Source organism: Caretta caretta, chromosome 7 (assembly GCF_965140235.1).
Source record: "Caretta caretta isolate rCarCar2 chromosome 7, rCarCar1.hap1, whole genome shotgun sequence".
Classification (NCBI taxonomy): domain Eukaryota; kingdom Metazoa; phylum Chordata; order Testudines; family Cheloniidae; genus Caretta; species Caretta caretta.
In genome coordinates, this window is record NC_134212.1 from 103,989,047 (window position 1) to 104,010,424 (window position 21,378).

General features: G+C 41.3%; 1 protein-coding gene across 2 annotated transcripts in view; it reads left to right on the forward strand.

The window, feature by feature from the left end:
- Nucleotides 1-21,378, forward strand: part of ADAM12 (ADAM metallopeptidase domain 12) — a 358,074-nt gene that overhangs the window by 240,764 nt on the left and 95,932 nt on the right. For both annotated transcript variants that reach the window (XM_048856240.2, XM_048856241.2), the window contains 3 exons: nt 9,221-9,404; nt 18,060-18,125; nt 19,081-19,152. In XM_048856240.2, the coding sequence (XP_048712197.1) occupies nt 9,221-9,404; nt 18,060-18,125; nt 19,081-19,152 (322 nt within the window). The remainder of the gene's footprint in view (nt 1-9,220; nt 9,405-18,059; nt 18,126-19,080; nt 19,153-21,378) is intronic.

A 21,378-nucleotide genomic window follows, 5' to 3' on the forward strand; every position in this document is an offset into this window, starting at 1 on the left:
TAAATGAGAACTCCCTTATTGTGCTGCAGTACCTGAAAACAACACAGCCATTGTTTTAGTGGTCGCTTTGAATTTCTCTGTTGTTGTTTTGAGTCAGACCTTTAAGTTCTGATGTATGTAATAATAAGCTCCTATATTGTGCTGTTCATCAGTAGAACTTATAGCTCTGTACAAAGAAGGGAAGTTTCATTACTTCAGTGAGATGAAGTGAATTACCAAGGGTCATCCAGCAGGCTGGTGGTAGAACCTGGAATAGAACCATGGTCTCTTAAGTCCCAATCCTGCGCTATATCCAGTAGGCCATTATGTTACAAAGGGGAAGGAAATAATGCTCTTAAGGCAATGTAGGTCAAATCCTGGACTACTTACTCAGGCAAAATTCTCATTGAAGACAATATAATGTAGATTGGCCTCTACATTTGGAAAATTGGTACATATCAACACAATAAAGGCTATGTTTCCTTTTCCTTTCAGACGGCCTTCATTTCATGCTCATCCAAAACTTGAGCAAACGCCACATTTGTGCACCCACATGGGCAATTGCACATTTCCGCTGTGTAATTGTCTGCACACTTACCTGATTGGCTTGCACTCTTGAGGGGTTCCCAGTGCTCATAAAATGGAGGCTGGCAGAACATTTTCCCCTACAAGTATAACTGAAAAGGAGCTGAAACAATTTTAGAAGACTCTTTCCGGCTGAGCTTGTCTGCAGAGTTATGAACCTTTGAGAACAGTTATACAGAGGAAATACAGAGAGACATTAACTAATGGCAGTAAAGTTTCCAGAACCAGAATGATGTGTGGGCATGGGGAATAGGCAATGAGCATGAACTACTGAAGCTACAAGATTCATAATTAGTTAACTTCACTGCTGAGCAGAGGGGCAGCATGAGATATTCTCAAAACTTAACTCCCTTAGACTTAAGTGGAACTTCACTGATAAATAGGCCTTGCATTGAGCCTCTGTATAGAGGTGAATTTCACCCAAAATGAATACATAATATATACAAATGAAACAGTCTTCTATTTCAGTACATTTCTTATGTAGTAAGGCAAATTACATATACATTCTTCTTCCAATGATAATAGGATTTTTTATTGTTTTTATTTAGAAATGAGCATAACTTTGAGCTTCATTAAAACCAAATGTTTAATTGCATTCATGGGTATCAGATTTATTGATTTACTTAACTCTCCACTTGCAATGCAGCAGAATAATATATCATAGCTTCGGATAATGCTGCCCTAGCCAAGTTTTCCTTTAGTATCTCAATTTCTCAGACAAGTATGCATCAATGGTTTATATTGGCAGGGCCCACTCTTCTGCTGACAGGTTGGAAAAGAAAAATCCCTTTTGTATTTTAAGATTTCCAAAAGCCTGTTGATTTATGAAATATTACTGGCTTTGCATTAGGTTTTGTTTTTTAAAAAAAGGAAGGGAATAGACCATTTCACTTTGTCATATTAAATAAGTCGAGTTATTCCCTCTAATTACACTTCCCCTCAGGAGGTTCCTGGCAAGTTAACCAGCAATTAATAACTGCATTTGTTATTTTATGTTTTAAGTTTCCTTTCAGTGGGATGGAGAGAGAATTCCATGTTGTGTTCCCTCCCACTCCACAGACGAGGGGGATCTGCCCATCCTGAGGAGGGATCAATCCTCTGCAGCCTTGTTTGCCTTGTCAAGGCAGTAGTGAAGGCTAACGGGGCTCAAATTCCTCCTATTTGGGGATGTGGGCAAGGGATTGTTTCTCTTGTGGGCAGGAGAAGGGGAAGGAGTTAACTGTGAGGCCAAGGAACCCCTTCTTTTCTGTAGGAAGGAGTGGGAGTATGGAGGTGACTGAGCAGGAAGATGAAATGGAGAAAGTGTGATGGGGCTTTGAGGACAGAGATAAGAGGAGGAGGTGAAGATATGAGCAAGAGACCGTACCCCTGTGACAGATGCTAGTCATGTCACTTAAGGCAATACTGGAAGGTGCTCAGGTACTCTGGTGATGAGGGATTCCGAATTTTGCTTTTGTTGTCACTCAGCTATTCAAGAGGGAGTCCTTTCGGTAGGCAAACTCCTTCCCACCAAGCACAACTTCTTCCAGTTCCCTCCATGCTCCTTCACAGGTTTCTTCCAACTTCATGACCCACCACCAGCTGGAAGGACTGGGGAGAAATGAAGAGGCACAGGGCCTGTGTGCAGATAGCACAAGCCTTTGGTAGATCTCGGGAGATCCATGATGGATCCCCATCAGCTCTTTGAGCTCTCCCTTTTTGATACTTCAGTCTCTAATGCTGACGTAGAAGGGCACTGGGGTCCGGGAGCGACACTGGCCTGCAGAGGGCACTCCGAAGCTGGAAAAGAGCTAATTCCCAGGACGATCAGCAGGAGGTGCTGCACCGGTGAGTTGTTGCTTCGTTACATTTAGGCACCTTTTATGAATACCTATGCCTTGTCTACACTTGTGGCAGCGTGTAGGATACAGGTAGCTACACAGGGGAGTAAAAGGCTCTGTCAGGAGAGGCAGTGGCAGTTGCCCACTGTTGGAGCCTTTTCCTGCTGCCCCCTTTCTCCGTCCCCCACCACAGCCTTTCCTTGATGCAGTGAAAGCTCCGGCAGTGGGCAATTGCCAGAACCTTTCCCTGCTGCCACTTTGCTGCCCATAGATTTTCCCTGCTGCTGGACTCTTTCACTGCAGCAGAGAGAGGTTTTGGCAGCAGGACACTACTCTGATATTTTTCGGCAGAGTAGGTGTGGGAGGCACTGCTTGGGCATGCAGAAAGCCATGGAGGGTATATAGTCTAAGGGTTCTGGCACGTCAACTCTACTCAACATAGCAGTGCCTCACTGTCTACCCTGATATTTATACCTGCGCTAGGGAGGCATGCAGTGTCTGTACTCTTCATGCTGCTGTAACTGTAGATGGATCTTAAGACGCTGCCAAGACAATAGGTACCCCTTTCCATTTTCAAATTCATTGCCCAATTTTGTTTCCATTAAAATGGCAAAATTCCCACGGGCTTCACTGGGCGCAGGAGCTGGCCATTAACTATTTACAATCTCAAAGGAAAGTTTAAAGAACTGCACCAAAATTGAGCACTCATGTTGCACAATGTCACTTGAATCCTTTAATGACTCCTCTTGTCATATTTGCTCAGGTACATGTTCTGTACATTATGTACTTACTGCATTTGTAAGGCATGGATCAATGAGCATTAGTGCTGGCTGGGAAATGGAGAACAAAACATAGAATACTGTATAATTTCCATCTGGCATCGTAGCCCTGTACAGTAATATCAGTATTGGGGCCTAAAATAAAAAATAAAGCTCCAAACAGACCACCATCCAGAACCCAGGACAAATCCAACAACTACACCACCAAGCAAACAGGAACGTTCCCAGTCAACACAAAATTTCTGGAACAAAAAAGATTGCTGTAGCCTAGAAAGAAATAGAAAAATGAAAAATAATGGAGGAAACCTAAAAATGGCCCAGGCTAAAGATTACTGCAGTCAATGAACTTTACATCAGCAAGGACCTGTGGATAGAGCATGGGTCTGGAATGCAGGAGATTTGGGTTTTATTCCCAGTTCTGTCACTGGGTTGGTGACTAATCTTGAGGAGTCATAACTTCCTTGTGCCTCAGTTTCCCCATCTGTAAAACGGGGGTATACATACTGACCTCCTTTGTAAAGCTCTACAGATGAAAAGAACTAAATAATTTAATTATTATTTGACATCATGTTGTAAATGCAGCCAGAAAGGACCTCCAGGAGAGAGGACTGCCAGAGAGGACTGTGAACTGAGAAAACTACTCTTGGCTGAACTCCGATACAAAGGCCCTGACACAAAACTCACTGAAGTCAATTAAATTCTGCCTATTAACTTCAGTAGGCACTGGATTAAATACAAAAATCCAGCTCACCCCATTATATCATAACTGCTGGGCAGGAGCATAGGGTAGGAGGCATTCTCTCTGGTAAATAGAGCCTAGGTTATGGAGGGGTTCATATTCTAATACGAAGTAATAAAAATGTGGAATATTTTAGATAACTGGCCTATAATAATAATAATTCTTCCCCAGCTGTTTTCCAAAATTGGAATGGTTCTTGGTAAAAACTAGTAATATACAATGCAGTGGTGGTAAAATCAATAAATGTCTCCCAGCATTGACTAGTTTTTATTCTTTAAAACAAAAAGGTATTCAGCAGAAAATCCCAACTGCTGACTATTCTGCTTCGGAAGAGAACATCCCAGCTGAGCCATATCCTGTCTTGGCCTTTGAGAATGTGTACACTATGCAGGAGCGAGAGAAACCCATGCTCTTGAGGAAGAGGCAAAAGCAATGTGGGAGTAATCAAACCTCTGAAAAATCTGCGACAGAAATGTGCAAAGAAAAGAGTAATTTAGGATTTATTTGATTTGCATCGGATTCTGAACACTGAAAGGCTGTAAGGTTCAATTATTTTCATCCCCCACCAAAAGAAGGAAAGATGTAGAAGTTTTCAGCTAACTACATTTTTAAGGTGCTGTATTTGGCACTGATTATTGGAAAAAATGCATTTGTAGGAAAAGAAAATTAGTGAGAAAACAGAGAGCCAGCCAAGATAATACATATTTGATATTCATTATCTTATTACAAATGGTCAAAACCAGGTGTTGATATCCTGTAGGCAGCACTCAAAGAATAACAATACATTAAACTGAAAGTTATATTTTTCCTTTATGTTGAATTTGCAGATTTTTGTACAGCATGATGGCCTGTATGCAAAGGTAGAGCTGTTCTTAAAAGATGGTATTCTCATTCAAGAGGCACACTGAATTGAGGGTCCCATTCTCACTACTTTAGTTGGAGAATGAGATTAATCACTCAATTAGGTGTCTCCTCTTCTCTTGCATCCACATTTCCTGCTCCTGGGGAAAATACAATGGAAGGGAAATAGTGCTTATTGAGTGACTTTGGACAATGGTTGGGATTACAAAATGATACACTGGGAAAGCTATAGTAATGATACTACCACTTGCAACTTGTGCATTGTACAGTGTGAGCAATTTGTTCTATAAACCCCTGTGATCATGACGCTGATGGAGAAGTGAGAGGTTTTTAACCAATTGTACAGAACAAATAAGGACTTTGTGTAAGTTTAAATACAAAATATAACATGTATTTTAGTAATCTGTATAGTTTAAGAAACACCTAAATGTTGTGTAGTATTTAGTGTTATGTAGCTGTCAATGCTGTAAGAATGTCAGAATTGCCCATCTTGGACAATGAAGCATGGAATTCTGCTTTCATTGTTGTCTCTAGCAGCCTTCAGAGTTAAATGATTAGTTACACCAGAGAGGCTACAACAATTCTTTAAGTTGTGTTGTAGAGTTGCCAATTATGGGAGCAAAGGGAATGTTGCCCAAGTTTCCTAACCTCTTAGCCTTTTTGTGGGTGACTAAAGACTAAACAAAAGTGGAGAACTATTCATTTGAATTACGCTGTACAGAAGTTTTCCAGTGACTCATAATGGTTGGTTAATTTGTCCCTGGCCTTTTATACTTCATCCTGCTCTACATTTGCACTGTTCCATTTTGGCACATGAATGAAAGTAATATAACATTTAATGCAAAAATCCAAGATCAGTGGCTCATTAAGGTTTTGATGTTTAAATTTACTAAAGTCAGGAAATACCACACTAAAATTGACACTTCTCTCTTAGACCTTGCTTGTTCTGTCCCTTCCCACATTACTCTTCATTTGGACTTTCTGTTTTAGTCTCTTTTTAAGCTAGTGAAAACACTCTCTGTTTTAGCTGGTCTACACTAGATGTAAAGCTCTGGGGCGGAGGGGAGAGAGAGAATAATGGTTATCACTGAATTATAAATGCTCCAAAACAGTGCATCTCAGCCTCAGCTATATGGGTTGCTGTAGAAATCTAATACCCATATCTGATGCTCTTAATCTTCAAGATGTTTTTATAAAGGTTTAACAGTCCACAAAACATGCCTGTGTGGTGGGTAAATAAGAGTCTCAAGTGACTGGCCAAAGGCTACCGAGGGAGTGGCAAATGAAGAATTTATTGGGCCCTCGTTTTGTTCAGAGCAGTAAATTATGCCTCTCTCTCTCGTAAAGATCTTCTTGTGGATATTACACAGACTTTTTAATATGGTGGAAAAACCCAATCTTCATCCTCAAAGTAAAGATCATTAGCGTTAACAGAAATGAACCTTGGTTGACCAGGCTGAAGCATAGTTGTTTTATCCTAAAACTGTATGTCAGCTTAGCACCAAATTTTATTTAATTGGTTATGAGACATGGGCTTTGATCTACTTCATTTTTTTCTTTTAATTCCAGCTCATGGTGGGGCAGCAACTCACTGGTGTGGCGCCTCCTGCTGGTTGTTCAGGGAATTGGCTCTTACCAGCCCTGGAACGCCCTCTGCCAGAGGATGTCCCTCCTGGACCCCAGTGCCCTTTACCCAGGGATTCTGCCACCACAGCAACCCACAATCTGGGTCTCCCCATTCAGGGGAGCCCCCAAATTCCCACCTCACTGGCTACTGTCAGTCACCATCTAGTCCCCGCTCACTGGGGCTGACTGCAGTTTGTAAAGGCCACTCATCATTAGCAAGGGGGGGTTTGGACCTGCTACCTCTGCCTGTCTCGGGGCTGCCCCTCCTCAGCCCCAGTACTCTTTGTGGGCCCTTAATTCAGCCTGCAGTTGTGCTAGGCTGGAGCTCCCTCTGCCCTTCCCCAGCACTGTTTTACCCTAACAAGTCCTACAGCCTGGGGTTTTGCTAGGCTGGAGCTCCCGGCTCCCTCTGCCCTTTCCCAGCACTTCTCCACCCTAGGTACCCTTTTCAGCTTCCCAGACAGCCAGGTCCTTCCCTCTCTAGGGCCAGAGAGAGAGTCTGAGTTCTTCTGGCCCATTGCCCTCTTATAAGGGTTAGCTGGGCCCTGATTGCACTGGCTACAGCTGTGGCTGCTTCCCCAATTAGCCCAGCTTTCTGCCCTGCAGCCCTCTCCAGGGCTGCTTTATCCACTTCCGGCAGGAGTGGGGTGACCACCTCGCTACACAGCTGTATTGCTTTTTTCCTAATAATTCTGGTTTTTATTATTATTTCTTAAAGTCTCTGTTTATGGTGTTCATCAGTCTTCTGGGACACTTTTCACTCACTGCCCCAGGAAGCATACAGAGATCCATGGTGCCATAATAATAAGTATAATATCTTATACTTACGGAGCATCTTTATCACAAGCACAGACGTATTAAGAGTATACACTTCATATACACAAGGATACATATACACCACTGAAATAAAGCCAGCTCTGGGCTGAAAAATGTCAGCTGTTTCACAGCACACATGGACAGTACACAGCAGATTAGGGCAGGAATTAAAGAAGAATGTCATAGTCAGTTCCAGCTTTCACAGGAATTTTAGGCAGGCAGAATGCAATTACCTCTGCTGCAACTTTGCCAGTGTTCAGGGATTAAAACTCCTTATTTTACAGATATGGTAAAAATTAATTATACTGTGCATTTTTGTAGTGCTTTTCAGCTGAGGTGCTAATTAATTAAGCGTCACAACAGGCTTGTTAGCTAGGTAAATGTTGTCCCCATTTTACAGAAGGAGAAACAGCTGTAGGGAGCTGATTTGCTTTTGTTACACTGTAACCCAGTAAAGCCCGATCTACTGATGTCATGTGCCATAACTCTTCAACAATCTCTCTGCTGCCTTTTGATACTGCCTGACAGGTTTTCCCCTTCTGTAACCCTTAATTAGCAAAGGGGCCTGAGAAAGGAAGAAACTGTCTCCAGTGTCCTGCCCAGCATCACCTTTCTCAATAAGAGCAGGTGCTAATAGCCAAAGCTTTGAATTCCATTGGTTCTTTTATCCTCTGCTTACCGTTATGTAGTTATTGCACTAAGGATGCAACTCATTGTAAAGCTCTTTGCAATACCATCCAATATGAAAAATAGCTAAATGTCATACTCTCTCTTCCTACTTTAAATTCCACCTTGGAGCTGGAGTCCTGGCTTCTAAACCACCTTTATGCCCATCTGTGCCAGTTTCATGCCAGTCTGGTCCATGATATAAATTAGAGCAATCTTTTGATTCTGTGGTACAACCTTACATGGGCAGCTTTAACTATCCACTCAAATGAAATTATCATACTATGAGTCTATTGTACTTTACGCAAGCCACCAATAGCCCCTGAGGGGCTGTTCCAGCAACTAGGGATTGCTGGGGCATCGGCACACTCTGGTCACGCTCCCTATGCAGTGGGGAGTAAGTTGAAGTTGGTGTAAGAGCACTGTGGTAGCACTCTGACACCAGAGGGGGTTCCCTTAGGTAAGCGGAATTTGCTGTATGCGGCTGTGAATGTGGCAGGACGGTATCCAATGTGATAAGCCTTTTTATGTGAGCTGTAAGAAGTGTAAAAGGAGAGTGGTTCTCTGGCCAGAGCACAGGACTAGAAGCTTGGAAATATGAGTTCTGTTCCAGGCTCTTCCACAGACTTCTTGTGGGACTTTCATCAAGTTACTTGTTTTCTGAGCCACTATCTCTCCATTACATACAACAGATCTCAGGTGTTTAGCAAGGGTTACTTTATTAATGTGTGTAAAGCTCTTTGAGATCCTTAGGTGGCAGGTAATATTGCAGTACATATTATTATTCTTGGGGTTGATTGTATTAAACAGAAATCCAGTGGTTAATGCATCTGGGCTCCATTATAATTCCCTATCATACAGTATCCGATAACTCATTCTGATACTGAGGTGCATCTTTGAACAGGCAGATTTGCTGCTTGCAGCAGCATGCACTTAAAAAGTTATAATACATATTGCTGATCATAATGAATTCTGTATTTTTTCTTATAAAAGTATTTCACCACATTCTTGTTCGTTAATATTTGCTAGGAGTCCTTCCAAGCAGATGCAGTGGTAATGCATCACGGGAAGAATGGAAAACACATCCAACACAAATGTAATTTTGCTCTACAGCACAACATTTCAGAGGAGGAATATTTTCTCTCTGCCTTTGCTTCTTGTAAAGTACAGTATGCCTAGATGACACATACATCACTGATGTCTAAGACCCCAGTAGGTTTTGACATTATAAATCAGTACTTTACTGTTTCATATTTCATCATCATTATTAAAACCTGTAGGTTGGCTGAAAACAAACACACATCAGCACTTAAAAGCAATGTGTCATTTTCTGATCTTTTATAAAACAGGGGACTTATTTTATTTGAAAATAAAACCTACATTCTGGAGCCATTGGAAAATGCTACAAGTGAACACAAGATCTACCAAGCAGAGAACCTGAAAATAGCTTCCGGATCTTGTGGCAACCAATTCAACGTCTCTGGCATCACTATTGATGACATACCACAGTCTTCTCAAGCATTCACTAGCAGGGTAGGTGGAAAGATAGTTTTATGTTTTGGAATTGTTGATCATCTCTTTATGCTAATTTCCAGAAATTGGTGAAATATCCAGATCAAACTTAATTGCTGCACTACATGTGTATCATTTGAAGTAATGCATGGATGGGGACATCAAGGCTCCATTGAGTGGGGCCAAGATTTCACCTTGAGGTGGTGACCATCATGAAATCAAGTAAAATAGAGATAATTGGAGAAGACCCAGCTAAATTCTCTCTTCTTTGCTTGCTGGATGGTTCCCTACACTACAATATCAGATGATTAGCCCAGCCTAGTTCTAAACAGCCCAGCAAATGGAGCTTCTGCCATTTCTCTTGGGATTGAGATTCCATTTTTATATAGAGAGATTTTCCCATTTCTAAATTTCATCATGACTTCTGGTATTATACCTCTCTGGATCTACCTGGACATGTGGTTTAGGACAGCGGTTTTCAACCTCTTTTCATTTGCAGATGCCTAAAAATTTCAAATGAAGGTGCATACCTCTTTGGAAATCTTAGATATAGTCTGTGGACCCCCCCAGGGATCTGCGGACCACAGATTGAAAACCACTGGTTTAGGAGGCTATCACTTCTCCTCCCATACTTAGGTCAAAATGTGGCTTTTTCCAAGGAGAGGCATTGGGGAAATTGTGCAGTCTCTTGCTGCTGCTCCCTGTGCACAGCAGGAGCAGTTTGTTCCTTGCATTAGGCAGAAGTTTCCCTGTGGTGTGCCAGCCCTGCTCCATTGACTGACGTAGAGGGAAGAGATGCAGTCACAACCCTGCCTTCAACATCCTGCTCCCCTGGGAATAGCAGGAGCAAGCAGGCCTTATGCTGCTCAGATTATGAGTGAGCCCTGGGGAACTTTTTGCGCATCCTTCCAGTCCTGCACAGGGGCCACTCACAATCTGAATCTTACTGCTTTGGCAATCAAACTTGTTTAGTTCTTTTACACTTTGTCCATGAGTTAATCTCTCCAGTGTCTTAGGCTTCTATTCATCAAAGCATTTAACCACATGGTAAGGTCTCTTAAAAACAATGGAACATAAGCATGTGTTTGAAGTTAAACATGTGCTTAAGTGCTTTGCTAAATCAAGGCCTTTAATCATTTTTCTTGCTCATATTTTAATTCCTCCCTGTTTTCATTAATGGGGTGGTGCAGAATTGTAGGCAGATTACAAATTTTGGTAATATATTTTGGTTCCTGTGCCACTTGCAATTCAATCTTAAAGAAAGCAGCTGACAATGTCTAAATAGCTTTTGGCCCACACAAGGAGGAAAGGAGAACGTTATAGCCATGTAACTTTTCTAATAATACATGTTGAAATTTAAACAAACTTTTACATTGTAATAGGAAAGTATCTTATGCACCCCAAACATGTTCTCAGCATTTTATTCTAGGGATATATCATTTGTAATTGTTTTTATGTAGGAGGAAATGTACTTGACTTGCAATGCAACTAGCTAATGGAAATTGTATAAAATAAATGACTTTCGAACCAGATGGAAAAAATACTGCCACAAATTCATGTGCATCTTGGATTGGGATTGTAGAAGGGAATGTTTGAGATGTTCAAGAGTAACATAGTAGCACAAATCTGTGCACAGGTTTTAATAAATGAGAAATATTAGTGTTTATAGCCACACTGCCTACCTAGTTCATTTAGTCTTTACATTAAGTTCAGCATTAAGGAAAACAGCTTAAAGGGCATCAAAGGATGTTGTTTATGTACTGGAACAAATTCATTTGCCTTGCAGGAACATTAAACATTACATTTCCAAATTTCTTTTTCTCCAAATGCATGTACATTTGCTGTAGATATGTTGCTGTTTCTTTTAATAATGCTGTAAGTATGGATAAGTCAAAACATAGACTGCATCACAATGCAATTAACTGCAGAAGACAAGCTGAAAGAAGTGATAATTAAGTACTTTTTATAAATAAATAAATATTGTACCTGAGGAACACACACAGCCTCTGGCCAAGTCACGGGAACAGATTCAATATACTAATATGTCACCACAGTCTCACATGATTATGCTCCTGCAGTCAACTGTTCAATTTCTAAATCTTTCCTGTTCCAAGCAGTGTTACTTTGGGATGGGTTAAATTGATTGGCATGCCTAGGGTGACCATATTTATGCTGAATACAGGACACCTGGTAAAATTACTTGTATTCAAGCAAGTTCAACGGCAATCAATCAGAACTATGCAGTACAAACATTCAAATTAACATTAAGTTGACTGAGCCCCTATTAAAAAGAAATACTGCATTGGATTCTTTTTATTTTACCTTCTTATCTTTAAGGCTTTAGGGTTCACATGGGGGGGGGGTGACACACACGCCCCTACCCCCCCCATACACACACACGGGGAGAGGTGACATAGACACATTCCTGTACATCGCTCTCACATGGGGAGGTGACCGACCCTCTCTGTCCAGCGCGCTCCATCTTTCATGCCTGGCTGGGCCCGCAGGATGGACCCGCCTCTCCCGGTACCTGGCGCTGTATCTTCCCAAGGCAATGACTTGGGGCATGCAGGGTCACAGGTTCCCCCTCCTCAGATTTCTGCCAGCATTCACATCAGAATGTGGCCAGCAGCAGCCTTTCAGCACTGTGCAGGAGGAAGGGATGGGAGCTACTTCCATCCTCAAGGGAGAAGGAGCGGGGGAAGGGATGACCTGGCCCATGTCTTTGCAGAGCTCATCTCTTCTCCGCCTCCCCCCAACCACCACCACGGGGCTGGAGACAGCTTGTCCCTTCCTGCCTGCGCAGTGTCGAAAGGCAGCTAACACCTCCAAGCTGCTGCTGGCCACCAACATAACCCAGCCGCCTCTTGTCCCCTTGGCTACAGTGCGGGCAGGAAGGGGTTAAGCCCTAATGATGCATTGTGCACCAAGGCCCAGGGAACCTGAGGGCAGGGGCTTCAGCAAACCCAGTCACAGAGGTGGCTCAGTAGGGGAGGGTGCCTGGGGACAGAGCAGCGCAGTGTCCCCTGGGGCCAGGAGCCAGAGTGGGAGTGGGTGGTGAAGAGCGTGCTAAATCCCTGACCGGGGGGGCTGCTGTGGAGCTTGCAGGTTTGGGGCGGGAACAGGCTGGAAATCATTCCTCCTCCCACTCCAGAGCCCTCACACAACAGGAGCTGCACTGACGGACTGGCAGGGGGAGAGGCCTGGACCTGCATGCTGCAGCTTTGTCCCGCCACCAGCCTTGCACACCCACCCCCATTGTGGGCCATTGGACCACCCCACTCACTGCTGGCGCGCAGGCTGGTGAGCAGGGATCCAGCCAGCAGCAGGACCTGCCGGTACTGATGAAGGTGGGGAGAAAGGCAGAAAATACAGGACAATTTGCCCATTGTAAAGAAAAGGTCAGGACACCTACAGGAGGGCTTAAATACGGGACTGTTCCATTAAAAATGGGACATCTGGTCACCCTAGGCATGCTCAAGCATTTCTAACATGTTTACATCTATGCTGTCTTCTATGGTCTTAATATTAGCTTTGGGGGAAAACCAAAGCATCTCACAAATCTGCAGTTTTCTGAATAACTGCTCAGACTAAGTCTCAGACATCTATTAAAAACTACAGTGGCAGAGAAACCAACTCTGCCACACGTAGGAATGTGTAGTCATTTGTTTATTTCAGTAATGTAGCGTTTCACCCATGCCCAGTATTTGTGGATAGAGATTTTAAAAGGAAGGTAAATCAAGATGCTTAGTCATGCAAATCCATGACTTCACAGCAGTGGTGCACTTAGCCATAGATTTCTCCAGCCCAGCCAGTTCAGAGCATTTGCTCCACCCGTACTTTGATTATTATACAGGTACTGTGGTTTAAATGTTACAGAATGAATAAATCTGCTTATAAAAGAACATGTACCACTTCAGAGTTATAAGGTTATTGAAATTACAATTGCCAGTAATTTTTTGCCCTCCTCCTCTAAGTCTTCGTGGGACACCAAAAATTGATGAATTTAGCATCATTTTGCAGCCTCCAGGATGAAGCTTGTATCTCTGCGTTTTCTTTCTCAATCCTTACCTTTGTCCACTTTTGATTACCTTTCTTTTTCCTTTCCCATTTTCTCCCTTCTCCCGGAGTCTGTCCAGACCTAATCTTACTCCCCTTCCCAGTTTTGCCTCAACAGTCTTTCTTCTCCATCCATCACTTCCACTCACCCGTTTTGTCATGTAGTTCATGCTCCTCTGTAGCTTCCCATATTTATGTCATTCATTGATTCCCCTCTTCATATCTCCCCTATTTCACTCCCCATTCCCTCCTCACAAGTATTTCTTAGCAGGCGTAGAGTCATAGGCTCTAAGGCCAGAAGCGACCACTGTGATCATCTGATCTGACCTCCTAGAGCGCACAAGCCATAGAACATCCCCAAAATAATTCCTAGAGCAGATCTTTTAGAAAAATATTCAATTTTCATTTTAAAATTGCCCGGGATGGAGAATTCACCATAAACCTTTGTAAATTATTCAAAGGGTTAATTACCCTCACTGTTAAAAAAATATATGCCTCATTTCCACTCTGAGTTTGTCTAGCTTCAGCCTCCAGCCACAGGGTCATGTTACAGCTTTCTCTGCTCGACTGAAGAGCCATTGTTGACTGTAATCGCGTCATTCCTTAACAGTCTCTTTGTTAAACTAAATAGATTGAAATCCCTGAGACTATCACTATAAAACCCATTTTCTAATGCTTTAGTCTTTATCATGGCTCTTCTCTGAACCCTCTCCAATTTATCAACATCCTTCTTGAATTGTGAAAACCAGAACTGGACACAGTATTCCAGCGGTGGTTGCACTGGTGCCAAATACAGAAGTAAAATAACTTCTTTATTCCTACTCAAGATTCCTCTGTTTATGCATCACAGGATCTCATTAGCTCTTTTGGCCACAGCATCACACTGAGAGCTCATGTTCAACCGATTATCCACCATGACCCCAAAATCTCTTTCAGAGTTACTGCTTCCTAGCATAGAGTCCCCCTGTCACTGTGCCTCAGTGGATCACAACTGAGAATACCAGATTCAGGACAAACTGCTGAGAACTGTAGCTGACTAGCCCCAAACTGGTGGTTCTTCTTCCATAAGATATACTATAGCAATAACAAAAGTAAACTTCTTTCTCACCACATTGGCTAATAAGAAGTCAGAAATGTAGTCTCCTTAGGTATCATAATCCTTGTTTCAACCCCCAGATGCGAGACTTAATGATGAGTGGTTATTTAAAACCAATTTCATCAACCAAAGGGTTCCACTGATCCCAAAGGACTAGTCGCATACCCAGGTCAATATATAACTCAGATCTGGCCCAATAATCATGCTGTTGCCAATCCTTTAGTATCTAATATCTAAAGGTTTATTTATAAGAGAAAAGAAAGAGGTGAGAGTTTAACTGGTCAAAGGAAATCAAATACATACAATAATTGTAAAGTTCTTGTAGCAGGTTTGAAGCAATGATGGAATAAACTGCTGGCTTATAATGTCTCTGGTAACGTCCAAAAGCTTGGAAGGTCCTCAGACCCTTGGTTAGAATGCTCCCATTAGTATAGGTCCATAGTCCAGAGATCAGAGCAGGAAAGAGGCAAAATGGTTCTTTCCAGGCTTTTTTATAGTTTCTCCCATGTGGAGGGAAACTCATTGTCCCAAGCAAAGCCCCCAGCACAGTTTGTGGAAAAGTACAGGCACAAGATTGAGTCTAGTGTCACATGCCCTTGCATGCTTCAATGAATCATAGAAGCAGTCATTACCCATATTTTGGCTAAAATGTCCACAGGAAGACCCATCAGGTGGGAATAAGCTTCTTCTGTGACCCATTGTGCTCATTAATGGGTCAGCAACTTGAATGATCCATTCACAATCGGCTGGCTAGATTGGATGTAAACTACCTGGTGGGTGTCACCCCAGAAGCAAACGCATTTGAAACATTGGTACATAGTCAATATTCGTAACTTCAGATACAAAGATGATACACATACAAACAGGATAATCATATTCAGCAAATCATAACTTTTCCATTGACATGTTACATGACATACTTTGTGTAAGATTTGTTGCAGTTTTATAACAGTGGTAGCAACAATGATGTACTTGGTCATATTTTAATCATATAACATCACACCCCCATCCTGTAAGTATGACCTACATTCTTTGTTTGCAGATGTATAAATTTACATTTTGTCATATTAAAATGCATATTGTTTTCTTGCACCCAGTTTACCAAGCAATCCAGATTGCTCTAAACGGTGACCTATCCTCTTCATTATTTACCACTACCCCAAATTTTGTGTTTTCTGCAAACTTTATCAGGGATGATTTTATGTTTTCTCCCAGGTTATTGATAAAGATGTTAAATAGTGTAGGGCCAAGAACATATTTCCCATTTACAGCTACATTTTGAGACCTATCAGTTAGCCAGTTTTTAATCCATTTAATGTGTGCTATGTTTATTTTATATCATTCTAGTTTTATAATGAAAACATTTTGTGGTATCAAGACAAATGACTTACAGGAGTCCTAAATATATTACAGCAACACTATTACCTTTATCAACCAAACTTGTAATCTCATAAAAAAATAAGATTAGTTTGACAGGATTTATTTTCCATAAACCCACGTTGATTTGTATTAATTATATTACTTTCCTTTAGTTCTTTATTAATCGAGTCCCATATCAGCTGCTCCGTTATCTTGCCTGGGATCGACGTCAGGTTGACAAAGCTATAATTACCCAGCTCATCCTGTTTACCCTTTTTAAACACTGGCACAGCATTAGCTTTCTTCCTGGCTTCTGGAACTTCCTCAGTCCTCCAAGATTTATTGAAAATCAACATTAACAATCCAGCAAGTTGTTTGGCCTGCTGTCTTAAAACTCTTGAATGCAAGTTATCTGGACTTGCTGATTTTAAAATGTTTAATTTTAATAGCTTCTGTTTAACATCCTTCAGAGATACTAATGGAATGGGACGTGTGTCATCACGATATGATGAGACTGCATCAACCCTTTTTCCCCCAAATACAGAACAGAAACATTTAGTGAACACTTCTGTCTTTTCTGCAGTATTATTGATAATTCTACCATTTCCATCTATTATATTTAACAGACTCCCTCTTATTGTCCTTAACTCTACAGGCCATAGATTTCTTCTTGCCTCCCTTGGCTTCTCTTATCAGTTTTCTACAATTCCTAACTTCTGATTTATATACTTCACTCTCAGCTTCTCCTTTCTTCCTTTTCTTATATATTATTTTATACAGCTGCCTTCACTTTCCATCTAAATCAGGTTGGCTTTTTAACCAGTATAGCCTTCTTGCTCTGCTGTGGGATTGTGGCTTTTTTAAGCATGTAGGAAGATGTTCTTAAATTATTCCCAATTATCATTCACATTTTTCTGATTACATTTTTTTCTCCCAAAGATTTGGCTCATAAATATTTTCAGCTTTGTGAAACTGACTCTATTAAAGCACCAAACATGTATATCACTGGTCTGGACTTTATTCTGCTTGCACATTATAAATGTAATCAAGTTATGAGCACATGTACATAAGCGACCATTGATTTTTAGTTCTGTTGGAAGTTCCTCTTTATCTGTTAGGACAAGGTCTAATATAGATTTCCCCCATGCTGACTGCAACACTTTTTGAATTAGGAAATTGTCATCTATAAAGTTTTGAAATTCGAAGGGCGTTTTAGTGCCAGCAGCATAAGACCTTCAGCATATGTCACTCAAATTGAAGTCCCTCATGATCACTCGGTTCTTTTTCCCTACACATTATAGATAGCTGTGTAAGAAGGCAGTTATCCTGTTCCTGTGATTTGGTGGTCTATAGCAGGCACCAACTTGTACCCCATCTTGTGCCTTATTTGTTAGGACATTGATCCATAAACATTCAAGCTCATTTTCTTCTGAGTTATTAGTGACTTGAAAACAGGTAATGTCATTTTTAACATAGAGCACCATTCCTGCTCCCTTTTCCTCACTCGATCCTTACTAAATAGGTTAAAACCATTGTTTTTGACATTCCAGTTTTGTGAATCATCCCACCAAGTTTCAGTAATACCTACCAGATCAAATTTATGCTGATAAATGAGCAATTCCAATTGCTCTTATTTGTTACCCAGGCTCCTAGAAGTGGTGTACAGTCAATTCAAGAATTTCTACTTCTTATGTCATTTGGTCCCTTGACTAATTTTCATCTCAACATCTCGATTTTGTGCTAAGTGGTTAGTTGACCATTATGTGAAATATTACAAGTTGTTACCACAGTGCATCTCTGAAAGTATTGCAAGAAACAGCTGAGATCTTTCCACCAAAAAAGATTTTCATCGTGCAAGGGTCACCTGAGCATTTCAAACAGAGAAAGGTGGAAGGTTACAAATTACAGAAAGGCCATTTGCCTACCTGTACTGCCCAGCTTTCTTGATGATTGGGTGAGTGTCATGTAAACATCCTCTCCTTTTATTGAAGAGGGAGAGGGTTATGTAAGGAGGAGAAAAGAGACCAAGAATTGAGTGGCATGAAGCTTGAGAAGGAAATTTTTACTATCTTTGACAATGTCTTTGCTGGGGTGAGCGAGAGCTGATACTCAGGTGTTCAGGGTCATTTGATGCAAAAACAAATTTCTATTTGTTTTGGCAGCACAAAAGGGAGACTCTGAAGATAACAAAATATGTGGAGCTTGTTATTGTTGCAGATAATCGAGAGGTAAGAAAGTTTTAAAGAAAAGATGCAGTTGGTATAGAGAGTATTCGAGGGAAAGTGATTGTTTAGTTCAGTTTTCATGGTGCTGCAAACAACTGTGCTTAAGAGAACAATACCGTGCATTGCAAAAACAACAATATTTGTCATCTAAGTAGGGCTATAGTAACAGAAAGGACTATTTAAAAACAGTGTAAGAGTGACAAGTATTTGTTCCAAGGCTAAAATGTTCCTTGCAACACTTCGGAAGGAATGTAGTGCTCACAAACATCTGGGGCCTCTTGCAGTAATTTAAATGGACGCCTGTAAGTATTCACTGGCCATGACCCAGTGAGGTGGTTGAGCCCCCATTGCACTATTTAACTCTGACCTCTGGAGACCATTACTGTCTAGAGTAAACAGCAGAATTCAGTGTTGTTGGTTCTTCAGCTGTAGTTTAGCAATTATGCTGAATTAAGCAAGACTGTATGCAGAGTTTGCAAAGTGGGTTTCAAAACAAATAAAAAAGAGACACTGTTAAAAATATCTCAACGGGCTGGAGTGAAACCAAAGATGTGAAATCTTGGTACGAACTATTTTCCAATTTACATTTTTTCTTTCAAAATGTGACAGATTCCTCTTCTTGAACCTTGCTGGTTAAATAGCAAAAATCATTTTCTTGCAATAGCAAAGACAGCTAAAAGAAGAACCTTTCCATTTCTTTAATAAAAACAATCCTAGGGAGATTCTGCTTAGTAGTGTAAGGGATTTTAGAATCTTTTCTGAAAACAAAATCACTTAGCGCAATTTGTGCCAAATTTTGTGCCATTTTGAGACCTGTGGAAGTCAATGGGTCTTTGGCCTTTTATGCATTTAAACCCCAAATGTCAATGTTAATGTCAGTCTGACAATGGTAGGTGATTTTTGCCAGCAAATGTGACAATACTAATGCTGATTATGCATTACTCTTTTACATTCTAAGTTTCAGAGACAGGGCAAGGATGTGGAAAAAGTTAAGCAGAGGCTGATAGAAATTGCAAACTATGTCGATAAGGTAAGAGCATCAAAAATATTTAATTTTCTCAAGCCTCACAAATATTTCCAAGGGGTATTGCTGTGAAATCTATGCCATCTAGGCTTATTGGGAAGGAAAAACATTCTGAAATTCAAAAATTATTACACACCATTCCTGCAAAGACAAGAAAATGGCTTCTCAGTGAGAATGTGTCAGCCAGTAAGAATGGCAAGACCTAGATTTCCAGCACTGCAGATTTTTTACTACGACAACCATGGAACAGTTTGGGGGTGCTGTGCATGTGGCAATGGGATGACTACGGTTCTGTTAATGCAATTTTTGAGGCAAACATTAACCTAGACCTGACAAATTTCTTTCTAAGTGCAAGAGAAGAACCACAGACCTAACTTAGACAAAGATACTTTATTTAGGTAATGACCAACTTGGGCATTCCAGTGGCTGCGATGAAAGTTTGTTGCATTCTGAGGCCTTTTCTATACTAGAACATTTGTATGTTGCCAGCACCATTGCAACCCCTCTGCATGCCTGTTACATACCACATGTCCATAAACAGAAGTGCCTGCAACACTGTGCAAAAATGCACCCCACTACTGTGACTGTCCTTGCTCTGAGCAAGGCTGTGCACTATATGATCCACCACTGTGTCACATTGTACTGTTGCAATGCTAGTGTAGACAGCAAGTACTACTTCAGAGATTGCATTGGTGCAATTAGTCGTCCCAGCATAATTCCACAATGCTTTTGCCCATCCTTTGTCACCTCTCAATCCACCCACCAGCCAGTTCCATGCAGGTCTGAAAGTACCCATTGCAATACTTGGCTGTTGTTGACTACCTACACAAGGGCAGGTCCACAAGCAGCCATGGCTTCTCTGTTTCTGCTGCTCTCATGTGTTGGCTTCTAAAATGTGGTGCTCACCCCATTCACCAATCTTGCAGAATAATATCTCCAGCCAAACAGCAGCAGCAGCAAAAGTATGAACTACCCCACCATGTCCTGTTCAACTCAGTAAGTTGTGAACTCAGTACCCTAAATATCTCGAAGCCTAGCTGGAACCAACATCCTTTTTGAGGCACGATTCCTTCCTTGCAATGCTCATGGGACACTGCACCAATGTGAAGCCTCTTACACAGAGCCTGTGGTAGAACCACTATTTAGGCCTTAGATTTTATTAGGCTGGCCTGAAAATGTGGGTCATTGTTGGACAGATTGTGGAAAGAAGTAGGTTTTGAGGAGGGATTTGAAGAAGGAGAGTGCGGTTGATTGAAGGAGCAGGGAGCATACTCCAGACATAGGGGCCACCAAGGGAGAAAGCTATAAGGTATTGTGGAAGTAAGTTAGAAAGAAGCAAGAAGGGAAGCAAAATTAGCAGCACACAGATCCCAAGTTGTGCGAATGGCAGGAAACAAGAGTTGAGATGTGGGCAAGGGCAGAGCCATGTGGTAGTTTGAAGGTGACGATGAGGAATGAGATGTAGAGCTAGACTTCTTGTATTTAATGTGGTTTCTTTTAAAATACTATATACACCAGGATTCTTCAGGATGAAAGGAATTGTATAATGTTCAGTGTTGTTAATAAGAGCTTCTAGAACACAAACCAACCACCATGTAAAATGGGATTAAATCTTACAGTACTGCACCATATGTTCAGAAAATCTAGGAGAGTCCAGAAATGGAATTGTGACTGAGTCTGATTTAACTGAGAACTTATCAGCTGGTATCTCAAAGACTCTTACTCAAGGTTAGGCAATTTTAGATTAAAAACAAGGTGCTGGACTGAATTTGGCTTGTTCTGTAACTGTGTTGCTGACTTATTAAAGAAAGGAGGGAGTTTATTTGCTACCTGTTTGAAACTAATTTTGCATGTTATAGTCATTTTGGCTTCAGTTTATGTTCTCAGTAAATTGCAGTGCCACCCAAATGACTGCAAAGCATACAAATCAGACAAAGATGCTCTATATGCCTGGTTTTGTTTGGACTGTAAGCCATAACACTGCTAGAATGGTTGCTGCCTACTAGGTATTCTCCATACTAGACTTATTTTCCTAAAATTTCCTGCCATTGCTGGCACTAGTGCAAGTTTATCAATGGTCATTGATATTAGAACCACTTTGTCATCTAGACCTGCTTTGAGCAGGATTAGATGGCTCTGGCAACTGACATTTTAGTTACAAGTCTTTACTAGCACTCCCACCAGTTGTGCTGCACTGGTGGTAGCAACAAAGGGAAATTTTAGGGGTCACTT